This window comes from Neolamprologus multifasciatus, chromosome 4, assembly GCF_963576455.1.
Source record: "Neolamprologus multifasciatus chromosome 4, fNeoMul1.2, whole genome shotgun sequence".
Taxonomy (NCBI): domain Eukaryota; kingdom Metazoa; phylum Chordata; class Actinopteri; order Cichliformes; family Cichlidae; genus Neolamprologus; species Neolamprologus multifasciatus.
The window spans coordinates 20,440,579-20,454,674 of record NC_140442.1 but is presented as its reverse complement, the minus strand read 5'-3'; the positions used below and the strand labels follow the sequence as shown (position 1 = coordinate 20,454,674).

Here is a 14,096-nt window from a genome sequence, read left to right as displayed (position 1 = left end):
AATTTGGTAAGGGTTGGTGGGCAAGCCCAGATTATAAGGTGCAGCTGCACCTGGGAGGCTTTGTTTGATGCAGTTTCAGCTGTTAGTTAAAAAGAAATGCGCAGTTACAGTGTGGTTCATCGTGAAACAGTTTCATACATATTTAGCCCAGCTGCCCTATATTACTAGTTATGTTTTTACAGCAATTAGCTCCACATTGAGATTGGACTTCAGCTAGACAGTAAAATTGTATCTTAACTTAACCTTTACAAACTTCTATCCATCAGGTATATTCTTGAAGTGACTCGCCAAACGTGTTTGGAGTCTTTGTTCTTTCTGCAACTGAGACGATCCAGTGATCTTGTCAAGTTCTGGATTTTGTTCAGGTGAATATGAATATTCTGTTAATTTGCCTTTTGCTCTTTTGGTTTCTCTTAACCCCTAAAAGTTGTAGTTCCCATCAATCATTGTAGGTTACCACAGATAGCAATGACTGTATGGCCCATATTTGACCGCCACAACTCAGCTAACCCAACCATATTAAGGGCAGATGGCAGGTGTGTTGTAGCAACTGGGCCACGGCTGGCCCAAACAACATCTTTGATGATTTTTGTTGATTGATTTAGTAGCTTGTAGTAATCGGTAATCTTCCTTACATTCGTTCATTGAGGTTTGCGGGAATTCACTCATGCACAGCTCTCTGAAAGTCCCAACATAGCATTTCAACAGGTTTGAGACCTGGACTTTGACTGGACCATTGCAGCTCCTTGATTCCTTTCCTTTTCAGCCATTCTGCACTAGATTTGCTGCTGCGTTTGGGATCATTGTCCTGTTTCATGACCCAGTTTGGGCCAAGCTTTAGCCGTCAGACAGATGGTCTCACATTTAACACGAGAAAACATTTTTTTCATGGTGGACACAATGAATGCAAAGTGCCCAGGTCCTGCGGTGCAAAACAAGCTCAAGTCATCACATCACACTTGCTGATAATGAGTTAATCAAGTGCATTTGATTGTCTGCTACTTAACTACTTGATTCATATGGAATATTTGTTAAATAAGCGGCAACATGCTGGTTTCTGTCCTGTTTTTAGTTCATCTGAGGGTGTATGTATCTCATTTTAAGATCTTTAAAAGAACAGATTTGTATTATGTCTTAAGCAAAACGTTGTACCTTCTTCTTAACGTGAACATGAATGCACATCCTCCTGACTGAAAATGTGGCAGCATGTTGCAAACAGAGAAAATATAGTGGATGATGTTTTCCAATTAAAAGTAGTAGCACCTGAATAAACTCAGTGGAACTGCATTACAAACCCAGCTGTTACCATAATGTTGTACAATTTAATGTTAATTTGGAAAAGTGGTGAGCACATTTCCACTTAATTTAACTAAATACTACTGTCACAGATTCAAATATTGGGGATGGATACAAGAGGAAAACCAAAATAACAACACTGGTCCGGCCGGGTTGAGTCAAACGATGATTTAATGAATACACGCGTGGGAGATGGACATTGTGCGCAGACAGCATCAGATCTCCAAATGGTGGAGCATTGATCAAACTCTTATAGCCTCTAGTGGCCCCCACCTAGTCATAAAAGCCTAAACATTCACATTCTTTCTCTCACACGGCGCCTAAGCTACGACCTTGGCTCCCTGTTTATCTGCTCCTGCTGAGATGGGGCAGAAAACCTCTCCAGTATGTTCTGTTCTCTTCTAATCAGACAAATAAGGCGATGACTTTCTGCGAACAGTATTTCTTATAACTCAGCAGTATAATGCATCATAAAACAATATCATTCATTCACAATAAATCAGCAGTCTAATGTAATGCAAATCAGTTTAACAAATGTAATAGTTATCACCTTCTTCTAATTCAGGAGAATAATGCAAACTAAAACTACATAATAATTCACAGTCTTTAATTAGGGGTCTAACATGGCATAAAATAATATTATAATCCCACACTACTTACCTGTTATATTTGTCTCATATTTGAACATTACGCAGTTGAACATAGTGGAAACACTGCACTCTGTTTATGTGTGTTTGCCATATAATGCATTTAAACGCGAGGCAAACCACAATTGCACATTTCCATCTTTGTATGCAGAAATAAGAGTGCCATTTGCTTGACAAAGAACACGATGTTCGTGCACTTAGGGTTACCAATGTGTTCATCACATATATGCTGTTTATACAGTGTATGCTTGTCGTTGTCATGCACTTTGATTAATGGAAGGGCAGACCTGACATTTGGAAATGGGACTCGTTGGGTTTCATTTAAAGCTCCCAACCATGCAACAACTAGGTCCTTGATGTAGTTTGATCGTACGTGGTTTGCTCTCAGGATTTGCTCCCAGAAAAGCTTTCTGCCATGTAGTTTAATATTTCTATATACTTTTCACTTTTCTGGTGCTGTTGAGGCAATTAAACTATGTGGTTAGATTTAGAAAAATATCATAATTTTTGTGAAAATGCACCCTTTCAAATATCCTTAGAGAGAAAGCATCAGGGGAGACTGGGGGTAATTGTAACTTTTTACATTTTCCCTCATAATTCAAAGACTACTTCAAGCACACTAGTCATTTTTAAGAAAAGGAACAATACAGTACTTTATAAATTACTAGAACACCACCCAGTGTAAGTTTTATGCTGTCCTGAATTGCCAAAATAATTTCTTCTGTTTCTGCGATGGTTAATCCACCAGTCTGTGCAAGCTCTTTAATCAAAATGACATTTTTAATGTTAAAATATAATTATTCTTGTATCCGTGAACTTTCAAATGAACTGTTCTATAAAAAAGCTGAAAAAATAAATCATGTTAATCTTTTTTAATTAAAGCACCAAATTACAGTTATTTACTTGCATTTCTGAACAGAAAAATTGGTTCAGTGCTTGAATCTTATGCTTGATTTATTCATCAATTCTGACACATCAGAGAAGTCTGGAAAAATGTGAATCCAGTCTGTTAATTACCTAATAAATAATAATGCCATTTTTATTTTAGAAACAAGTTTTTGACAGATTTCTAAACGATTTGTGTTTTCTTCTTTTTATGATATATAGTCTAATACATTTATTAAGCACTACATATGTGCACTAATAGTACAATTTGTACATTTTCACTTATGATGGCAAGACTGTAAAAATGAAGCAAATAACACTATTTCTCAAATCTAAAAACATACATAGAAAGGTTTAGCTCTCGGAGGTATGTTAGTCTGTGGATTCAAGGCATTTTCCCAGAAAGCCTAACTATTCTAGAGGTAACTATAATATAATCCTATGAACTGAGTATAAGTTACAATTTAAAACTGTTTTTAAGGTAACTTACATCAATATAGACAACAGATACTGACTGATTTTTTTAAGATATTACCATATGACATAAGAGATTTTAAGAGAATAATGCAAGATTTGCTATGATACCTTCAAACTGACACCTTCTGTCAACATGTAAGCACTATTTTATACAAAAGATGTATTTTTATTTTAGGGAGTCATTTTAAATGTAGAATTATTGCAATATGTCATCTTTAACAGTAAAGTCAGTCATCAACACAGAGAAGCAAGGCGCCTGCAGTCCTAAATGTTGAAATTAACCCCGACATCAGCGTTACAATCTTATATTCTATCTAGTAGCGCCTACATGATTGTTCAAAATTATCTTTAAAACTGATGTAAATTAAAAACAAGTAAGTTTGTAAGTTTAAATTGATGCAAGTTCAAATTTACTGTGATGTCAATTTTAAACAGTAGAAGAAGAAAAAAATAGTGCAGATCCAGAAAATTTTTACGTCAAAATCAGTTCTGTCCCTGAGAGTTTATGCAGAAGTGTATTACAGCTGCTCCCACTATCCTCTACTTTCCCTATGTGCTGGAAGGCTTCTCCTCTTCCTCACTGGTTTTTAAACAATGGCAGACAAACAACATATTAAGTTCTGCCATCTTCTGTTCCCAAGAATGGACATGGTAATAAATCCTACCCATAAATCGAAGCCACTGAACACTAATGTGGTAATGCTGTGCTCCTCCATTCAACACTTCCTCTGCTTCTTGATCATATGTTGTGACTCGTGGCCCCACTTAGTACACTATGTGACCGCGCGCATTACCGTCTCCTAATAGTGTGAGGAGCCTGATAGTGTTCACTGTTTATGTAAAGCTCCAGGATGCTCTCCTGTTACTCGGTGTTTGGTACAGTGGCGTCATCTTGTGGACAGTGTTAACATTTCCTCATCGCGTTGACGCGACCGTTCAGTTTGGATGTAGCAGGTTTCCGTAGAGGAGGAAAAGCGTCGCCCTAGCAACGGAATGATCAGCAGCAGGATTCTTCTGCAGCGGATTGAATCTTTCATGAAAGAGAAACGCATTCAGCTTCTGGTTTACTAACTAAAGCCGTAATGGCTGCAAGCAACCCATCCGTGTTTCTTCTCACGGTGAACGGACATATTGAGGGAGCGAACGTGAGTGGCCTTTCTGTGTTTTAGCCTAGCCTAGCAGCTGATTGTTCAGCTAGCATTAGCACCCTTTGAGGTAACTTGTGCCATGGATTCGTCTCATTTCTCAGTTCGTTTACCCTTGTGTACAGGTGTAAAGCTGATATTATCTTTGTTGTATTTCAGTTTCCAGAGTATGACAACTTGTACTGCAAATATTGTTTTGTCTACGGCCACGACTGGGCTCCCACTACGGTGAGTAGCTGTCAAGTCTTTTTCTGCATCTCGAGATTCAATATAAAATTAGTTTTATGCATAGTAAAAGAACAATTAGCCTGAAAAGGGGTCATGAAGTCTTTACTAAATAACAAATGGTTAAAGTCCAGCCCCTACTGAAATTTCGTGTGTTTGTTTGTTTTCGTCCTATAGGGGTTGGAGGAAGGCATCACGCAAATTGCTAGTAAAAGCAGCCAAGCTTCGCACAGATTGATATGGAACTTCCCACTGGCAACAACATTTAAGAGCACAAATCCATCTGGATGTGAGCATTACACAAACACACTCAAAAACACGTGGTTAATTACAAACAGTTGCCCTCTGTTGACAAAAATATTAGATCCTTTAGAAGGAGAAGGGTAAATTAGTTGTGCTGTCTTTCCAGATCAAGAGAAAGTATATGATAGAGTGACAAGAGATGAATTGTAGTACTGACAGACAGCCAACCAAGTATGTGAGAGTCAACCGCCCAAAGTGCACAAGAGAGGTGAAAAAGAGAGTGCAGGCTGGGTGGAGACAAGTGTCAGGGGCGATTTGTGAAAGAAGGATAGCAGCATGAGTGAAAGGGAAGGTTTAAAGGATGGTGGTGTGATCTGTTATGATGTATGGTTTGGAGTCTGGGAGTGATCAGGATGTATGGGACTGGAAATTAAAATATTAGAAGGATCACTCAGGTTGAGCAGTTTGGAGACAGAGTTTGGCATGGAGGGGGGGAAAGTGGAAATGTTGGACAAAGGATGCTGAATATGGAGCTGTTAGGCAGGAGGAAAAGAGGAAGACCACAGAGGAAAATGTTAGATAGGTGAGATTGAGGCAGATGATCTGCTCTGAAAATAGAAATAATATCTAAAACTTATTGTAGACAGAGAATTTATGTATTAATTAATGGGTTCATTTTCCAGGGCCTCAGCTCGTGGTGAGTGTTTATGGTCCAGATGTTTTTGGCAACGATGTGGTCAGAGGCTACGGAGCAACACACATCCCCTTCACACCAGGACAGTCAGTACTGCTTTCATTTACTTATTAGGTTTTTTTGGGGGGTGGGTTGCCCTACACAAGTACCATTTTCAAATGACTCGTGCTCACCTTTGAGCCATGTCAGCATGTAGACACCACCTGCTTCTTTCAGCAGGAAGAGCGTGAAACAGAAAATAATGTTATTTTTATTCTTCAGGCATACGAAAACCATTCCCATGTTTGTTCCTGAGCCCACATGGAGACTTCAGAAGTTCACAGGGTGAGATGTGTGCTCAGTGTGCGGTCTTCTCATCTCTCTGCCAGCAGCTCGGGTGGCTTATGATCTCAGAGCAGTACAAACTGCGCAACACCTGAGCTAAAGATAGGCTCTTATTACCTGTGTGGTGAGAATAATTAACATTGTTTTCCTGCCTCTGTGATCAGTATGCGGAAAAACACAAACAAAGGCATTCCCACGTTATCTCCTGACAACCTAAGGTCGCGTAACTTTGGTGGCATGCCAAAGTTATGTCATTTGTTGTCCTGACAGTGTAACTGAAATAAAACAGCAGCAGCACACGTTTTTAAGGGCTTTTCTTCCTCTTGTTTTAGCCACTTGTATCAAAGTATCAAGTTAAGGTTAACTTGCCTTAAAAAGCCTTCCAGAGTAGACTGAGAAAACTGAGTTTATCTCAAGCTAAATCCATATTCTTAAGCCAGTTTGTCGTACACAGAAAGGTTCACAAATTTTTTCCTCTCCTGTTCAGGTGGTTGACGGGACGACGGCCTGAATACACAGATCCTAAAGTGGTGGCCCAGGGTGAGGGCAGAGAAGGTGTGTGGCTCTTGTCTGTATTTCTTTACTGTCCCAAAACTAGCATGCTGTGCTAAAGTCACATCAGGGAACCCGAAAGGAGTCCAGTCTAGTGCGATTAACTTCTTGTTGCTGTTGAAATAGTTGTTTCTCCTATCGCAGTTCTTATTCTAGTGACTGAGCCTTTAGATTCGCAACAGATCAAATCACACAAGTTACTCATTACTCTGCAGCGTATTTTCCAGGCTCTGGACTAAAACAGAAACTCTGTCTTATATTTAATGTTGCAGTGACTAGAGTTCATTCGCAAGGCTTTGTCTCAGTCTCCTTTCTCATCATGACTAAAGACATGAAGAAGATGGACTATGACACGGGACCATCAGCAAACAAGCCCTCCGCCACATCTGGCTGGTCAACAGAGGAACAACCATAAAACATGTGGTAACATTAACAGACTGAAGGAAATTTGGGCCAAATGACACGTCTCCTCATTAAGGTGACATTTTTTCCCCTCACAGTGACAATCACGTGTTCAAATGAGACACCAGCAACAATGTGCGCATATGGAAATATTGTGTAGAGATGGAATTATACTAATGTGCTTTCAGTTATACATTTTGTACCATTTTTGAATTTTTTTCACTGTTACTGTATGTTTTTTTTAACTTTTCTAACACAAATAAACTACACATGTTGAGCACAGATTGTTGTAGTCTGTGGTCAAAACATCCCCAGCCCTAAAAACAACATGCAAGGAGAGACAGAGCGGACAGAGCTGAAGTGATACACAGTTTATTTTGAACCAGTTGCAGCTACAGTTGTCCTCATCCGACAGGGGTGCGGAGCCTGCTGCGTTCATTTGTTTAGATGCCGTTAAAATACCACAATGACTTTTCCTACAAAAACCCATTACACAGAATAATAAGGTATACAGAAGAACAGTATGTTACAATAGTACAAATGATAAATTATATTATACAGTTATAATGCCAACAGGTTGAGCACGTATCCAATAAAGAAAAAAAAGAAGAGAAAAAAAAAAAAAAAGAAAACGCAGCCTGCTCCCAGTACTATGAGAAAGGTAAATGGACACAAAAAGAAAAGAATAAAGGAGGCTGTTTATGCATACAAAGACAGACAGCCTGTAAGGTCAGTTAGTCCTCTTGATAAAAGCATAGTGAATACATAATGTAACACAGAGGAGCTCGCTACACACAGGCCACATTTTCACTGCACCATAGTCACGACTGTGAACAACGCTGCCAGGGATTCAAGAAAAAACGTTTTCCGGCTGCAGCGTTCTCAGACTGTTTGAGCGCAACGGCTCGAAGCCTTTGTTCTCTTTTCGACGCCTCTATAAACTTTCCTGCAATTGCTGAGAGTGAAGTTTAAGGTCAGGCCCGCAGTGAAAGACAAGGCCGGTGAGAAGGTGACACATCTTGAGCTAGAATATCATAGTAGTGTTTCCATGAACAAGACTTAGTTAGCAAATTTTATCCTGCAAAACACATCAAGCGTTAAGTCTGTTTTTATCTCGTTCACTTTTTCCTTCTTTTATTTTTGCATATATTTAGTTGAGATTAAAAAAATTTAAAAATGCTTGCTGGTCTGCAGGGGTTGCATCCATCCATTCATTCAGGACCCCCAAACGTAAAAAGCAATCACCACCGCCACCCTCGTGAAAAGCATACGCACACGTACGGTCGGAGCTGCCCCTCCTTTTGTTTTTGCCTGAGAGAAATGAAGGTCTGCTTTAAGTGGATGTCACCACGGTCCTGCAGAGTAGCTATCATACCAGAGCAGACCACGAGGGGGCGCCAATCCATATCAAAAGAAAAATTAACAAGGAAGGAAAAACAAGCTTTCCACAGTCACATTGGCAGTTATTGAGAAAGAACTGAAGAAACTATTCTGACTTACACAAAAAAGGGTCTGTACACCAGGTGCAATTCATCCATAGCTGAATGTCATCAACCCACCTTTCACAACCAAAATGACGAAAGACAAGACACTCAGCTCGCTGTCAGTAAATGTGCTGATGTTCAGCCAACAGTAACACTTTCTTACACAAAACTCTGAACAAAATGTAAAACAGCTCTGAAATATAAAACATTTTAACAATGGAGTCTCTGATCTCAAGAGCGTCAATAAACAGAAAGAGAAGGGGGGGAAAAATGTCAGTAAGCGGTGACTCTACTGTTCAAAGTAATCAGAGTACGGCATCCTCTGAAATCACAGTCGCTATGACTTTGGTAATAGTTGTGCTTCTAAGAGAAGAGAATTACATAGCCTACCCATAGGGTGACACAAACTAGAGTAACAGGAAAAAAATAAAAAATAAAATAAAGATGACACATGGCTTAGCTAGGTACACAGCTCCAAAACTCTGATAAGCTTGGCTATGGATTTACACCTAACACAAAGAAAAACAAAATAAAGTAACCAACACAAGAAAACAACCGCACGTTTACGTAACATGACTCGCTGTTGTTTGCTGTGGGATTCCCTGTGCTATCAATAGACTGATCCTGGAACAACCCCCTTTGAAAATGTGTGTGTGAGTGAGTGTGTTCCCACTAGGTAATGTAATCCTGTAGATAGATTAACACCAGCAAATCCAGTCAGAGGTAAACTCTTCCCACAATGCCAAGTGTCTGTCATATGCTTTAAAATTTATTTATTTTTTGTTAAAGCAACAATCACTGATATCTGCTGCAAACATGCGGGCACGCACACGCACACACACACTTAAGGTTGTTGATGCCTAAGTTGCCTCTTGTTTGAGTTCCACTTCAGAAACTAATTCCAAATCAGTTTCCACAGTTTCAGACTGAGAAATGGGAAAACTTGTTCATGAAAGTACACTTGGAAACTAAATGCATTTCTCCTGCAAACACGCACATACACACACACACACACACAACCCTCCTTCCACACGTATCCCTTTGAGCCTTGAAACAAACTTAAAGAAAAAAAAACAAAAAACTGTCCCATGATGCCTCACTGCATCCTATTTATATAGCAAAAAAAACAAAAAAATACTGATGCCACCACAGTTCATGTCTTTTTCACTACAAACATTTTGGGGGGGCTCAACATGTAGTAGTTAGTATCAGTACACTTGCATGTGAGCAAAAACACAGATATTTAAAAACAAACAAACAAAACATCTCCTCTGAGAAGCTTTCATTGTTATTCCTGTGAACCACTGAGGTCAAAGGTCATCTGAAGGGTCTGAAAAAAGTTCAGAGGTTAGGAGAAGTGACCAGATGAGAGTTGTGACCATGAGCCGAGGCACTGTGTTTTTGTGTTTGTGTGTGTGTGTCGACTCGGCTGTTTTAAGCGGCTGGATGTCCTCCCTAAGCTAAGGTGTAACGGTGAGCCCAACAGTCGCAGAAAAAAAAATAAACAAAGAAGAAGAAAAAAGCAAACAATTGTGCAAAATTCCTGCTTTGTAACACACACACACTCACACACACAGAGTATAAACACATCTAACCATCTCTCATCTTTACTCCAGTGAGTGGAAGTTGACTCGCTGGAAAATACACAGTGTAAAAGTACTGAGATGTGCACTCTCTCACACACACACACCAGCTGACAGGGCTTATAAAAGATTAGCTCTAGTGAAGAGATAAGATCCTGGCATTAGAACAGTCAGACTCTCCTGTCACTCCACTACAGAAGAGGAGAGGAGCGGTCCTAAAGGGAAGAGGTAAGGGAGAAATGATTGAGAAAAGGACAAGGAGGAGAGACTGTGGCCAAGTCCTGCCTCAGTGGAAAAACTGTAAACACTGACGCTACTCTTAAAAGTCTGTGGACTGATGCAAACTCTTTGTGGTCATCAACATTATCATTAGATCAGCATGGAACACAGGACTAGGCAGCTTGTAGGAGAGAAAGAAAGAGAGAAGAAAGGAGTTAGGGAGTGTGGTAAGGTAGGAGAGGGTCCTGCTGGGACTCTGGCTTGGAGTTGGTTATAAATGGATAATTGAGATAAGACGTCTCCTTGTTCGTTTTGAAGCTTCTTGAGGGGCTAAAGTTGAAGAGTAAACGGAAGGGTTACTCCATGATGTCCCTCTCCCGGTCATCCTCTCACAAAAGGAACGGGTTGGTGGTTCCGGTGTTTTGAGTCCCAGCCTGGGGGGGCATGCTCATCAGGGGCTGGGGCATGGACATGGAGGATGGAATCCCTGCGCTCATCCCTATGCCTCCCACAGCACCCACTCCAGGCATCGAGTGGCCAATGGGGGCCATACCTGTCAGAGGGACCATGGGGACGGGCTGAGGAGGCATGGAGGAAAGGCCTATGGGCTCTGCCATGCTGCCAAAGCCAGAGGGCATCGGGCTGACGCGCATCTGGTTGAGGGTGGGGGGAGCTGGCTGGCTCACTTGGAAGGGGTTGGCTGGGGCTGGGGTTGGAGCAGAGCCACCTAAATAAAGTGAGGGGATAACAAACAAAGGAAGAAAACACATTAGTACAACAGTACATTGTGTTTAGTTGGGCTATGTCAATTGGACATTATATAAAGTACTCGCTAAAATACTTCAAAGCTAACACTTTCTTCACCCATCCCACTAAGATTGTTAGAAAATAAATAAATAATAATAATAAATATATAAAATATTAGATTTCACATTCTCTTTGCTCTCCCACCTGTTGAAGCCAAGAATGGGTTGACAACTGGCGCAGGCTGGGCCGGTTTGGTCACCAGAGAGTCTAAATTGACCAGGGCAGCATTGGGACCCAGGAAGGACTCAGGAGTCTTTCTAGTTGGGTTTGTGATGATGGAAGTAGATGCTGAGGTGGGAAGGGGATCAAATATGTCCAGGCTGCTACTGCTGGCCAGGCTGAGTTGGGAGGGGACAGAAGATGCAATGCCCATATCACCTGAAGAACAAAAGTAGAGGTAGTCGTATTTTACAGCTGAACGAGCTGCTTTCAGAATTGGGCAAAGCATTATGGATTTAATGCCTACTCCAGTCGGGTACGGCAAATAATTGAGGGCATCTACAATACCGAAGCGTAGTATTTGAACAAAAAGGACTGATTTACTGTGGTATTCTATTTTGTTTTTGTTTTGTTCTCTAAACTTGCTGTCCATTTGGATTTCTCAGAGTCGCCGACCTACTAGCGGACATCTTTATCAGCACATGAGCAAACCAGATTCAGACTGAGTGTAAAACGAAACTGAGTTGATGCCATAAAATGATCAGAAGACGCTATTATGAGAGGACATCAGAGGCAGACAGCCTGGCTGTTTGTTGTGGCAGCAGTCAGATAGCAGTAGAGACATTCACTGATGCACTCATAAACCCAGCTTACTAGCAACAGCACGCGCATGCACACACACACAAACACACACAAACGGAAATGTCAAAGATGAAAACTGCTGCCACAAAATAAGAAATGAAGTGTAGCAGATCTTAGAAACAGCCATGGTAAGATGAGATAGGCCTACAATGCCCCATAAATCTTGTAGATTTCAGCTGGAGCTCAAATCCGCTCCGTAGAAGGTCGCTTCACTTTATTCTTTTCCTCACCACCTCTTGGACTGCATTAGTGCTGTGTTAGTGTTGAGCTAGAGCAAAAGTCATCATCCTCCCCCACTCGGACTAGAGAATAACACCATCCAAACTGTTCACTGGAACCTTATCAGACACAGACCTGAATGGAGCTGTGAATAGGATTAGTTTAAATTTAGATGTAAATTCCCAAATCGAGATTTAACAAGAATCAGGTCATATCTGAGAGGGTTTCCCTAAACTGAGTCTGATAATTTATTTAATAATGTACCTTCAAAAGCTGCCCCAGATTACACCACAGTGAAATGGAACCAGACTGGAGCAAAGAGCTGTTTCCCGGCCACAATTTGATACAATTACTGCCAAATCAGCTTAAAAACCTAATTTTAGTGGTTATAATGCTGCCTTTGCTCCAGTCTGGTGATACTGACATATAAACACAAGACATGTGTGTGTCTCTGCCATGCAGAAGCAACGCATCTGCACAGACAGACACTGAGAAAAACGAGAAAAACAAAAAAACAAAAACAACAACACAGACTCCATGTCATTAGAGAGACAAAGACAGGGTGAGTACCAGTGGGGACAGAGGAGGAAGAGCGCAGGCTATCAAACTCTGAGAAGTCTTCTTTGGATGTACCATTGGATGCGCTCAACAGGTCAAAGCTACCTGAAAGGAGAAAATGCATACACAAATGCAAGAATACAAGACAATACACAAAGTAGACAAAAGTTCACATAAACACAGAGCAAATACATAAAAAGACAAATGGAATACAATATGAGTATGAATGACAATGAATACTTTGTGTTGTGTTGCTCTGTTGTGAGTTTGAGTCTTCAAGTCGACTGCATTTTCATTAAAACCTTGGAAAATTATACAATACAAAAAAGTATAACCAAGAATCATCCAATTTCAGAGTGCTTTAATTCTGTTCAACGGTAACAATCGAAACACAGAGGGGTTCGTGAGTTTCACATGATTGCCAGTGGGTAACATAACGACAGCAGTGGATGCACCGACTCCAGACAATCACACGGACACATACTGTGTGTCAGGAGGTAAACACACTGCACAGTTGTAAACATTGTAAGCTCTCTATGTGAAACTTAAATTCAGCCATGTATTCTAAAAGTCACCGCAAGATTTTTAAAAAGCTTTTTGAAATCGGATGATTCTTTTTAAAACATTGTGTACTTGCAACTTTAATTTATTAATCACAATGTAAGAAGCAACATGACAGGTCACCTTGGTACTTAGTTGGTAGCAAAGCTGGCTATGTTTAGAGCTAGAGCTAGCTAGAGCTAGAGAGAGCTAGAGAGAGCGAGAGAGAGCGCGCGAGAGAGAGAGCGCGAGAGAGAAGGTTACCTGTGTTGGAGGGTTTGGGGCGGGCTGCTGCAGAACCCCATGGGTCAGAAGCAGGAATGGAGTTGGGCGCCCAGGGATCGCTGCTCTTGATGGGTGGGACAGTAGAAGTGCCCCATGGGTCCACTGAGGTTGCTGGCTTAGGGGCAGATCCTGGAGAGAGGGGGAGACATTCAATGTTCTGTGGGTGAGGGATTAAAGGTAAATACAGGTAAAGAGAGGGGAGTGAATTGGTGAAAAGCAGGGTTAATTTAATGTGCTGAGCCCCCCTGGGCCTCACTTAATACATCAGTCCAACCTTGAGTTGAGGAAGGAAAACCAACAAGCACCTTATCCTTGAAAAATTATTTATGTTACTGAATTACAGCACAGAATCCAGAATGAACGGTCAACCAAACACACGACAGATAAGGGATAAAAACGCAGTAAGCTCCCTCATTTCTGGGCTGCCGCTCTTTCAACATCCTCAAATTTTATTATTAGGTACATTTCACAGAGTACAGAGAGCAAACAGTGCGAGGGATCATGTGATTTCATTTAGGACTCCAAAGAATCTGTGTTATAGTTATCTAAAAATCTCACATATGTGATTCCGTCTGTGATTATGCTGCAACAGAAACTATCATGCCCTTCCTTGATCAAACATTTAAACAAATTTTCTGTAAACCCGAGACTAACAAATACTGAAATAAACTGAGTAATTACTGCATAGTTCATTTCAGTTCTATCCACAT

At 40.7% G+C, this 14,096-nt stretch overlaps 2 protein-coding genes across 5 annotated transcripts in view; one reads left to right on the top strand and one right to left on the bottom strand.

The window, feature by feature from the left end:
• The first annotated feature begins 4,255 nt into the window (after positions 1-4,255).
• On the top strand, positions 4,256-8,817 carry b9d1 (B9 protein domain 1). 2 transcript variants are annotated; one of them, XM_085158167.1, is made up of 7 exons: positions 4,256-4,450; positions 4,610-4,678; positions 4,853-4,964; positions 5,602-5,698; positions 5,874-5,936; positions 6,424-6,491; positions 6,818-8,817. In XM_085158167.1, exons 1-7 carry the CDS (start codon positions 4,388-4,390, stop codon positions 6,901-6,903), a joined length of 558 nt encoding a protein of 185 aa, XP_085014293.1. In that variant the 5' UTR covers positions 4,256-4,387; the 3' UTR covers positions 6,904-8,817. The 2 variants fall into 2 exon arrangements, with proteins under 2 accessions (XP_085014293.1, XP_085014292.1); XM_085158166.1 differs by having other exon boundaries at positions 6,761-8,817.
• Positions 7,247-14,096, bottom strand: part of epn2 (epsin 2) — a 25,105-nt gene continuing 18,255 nt past the window's right edge. For 2 of the 3 annotated variants that reach the window (XM_085158163.1, XM_085158164.1), the window contains exons 7-10: positions 13,366-13,515; positions 12,574-12,666; positions 11,128-11,361; positions 7,247-10,903 (exon numbers count right to left, since the gene is read on the bottom strand). In XM_085158163.1, the coding sequence (XP_085014289.1) occupies positions 10,566-10,903; positions 11,128-11,361; positions 12,574-12,666; positions 13,366-13,515 (815 nt within the window). In that variant the 3' untranslated portion in view covers positions 7,247-10,565. The remainder of the gene's footprint in view (positions 10,904-11,127; positions 11,362-12,573; positions 12,667-13,365; positions 13,516-14,096) is intronic. The other variant, XM_085158165.1, reaches the window with a different exon arrangement.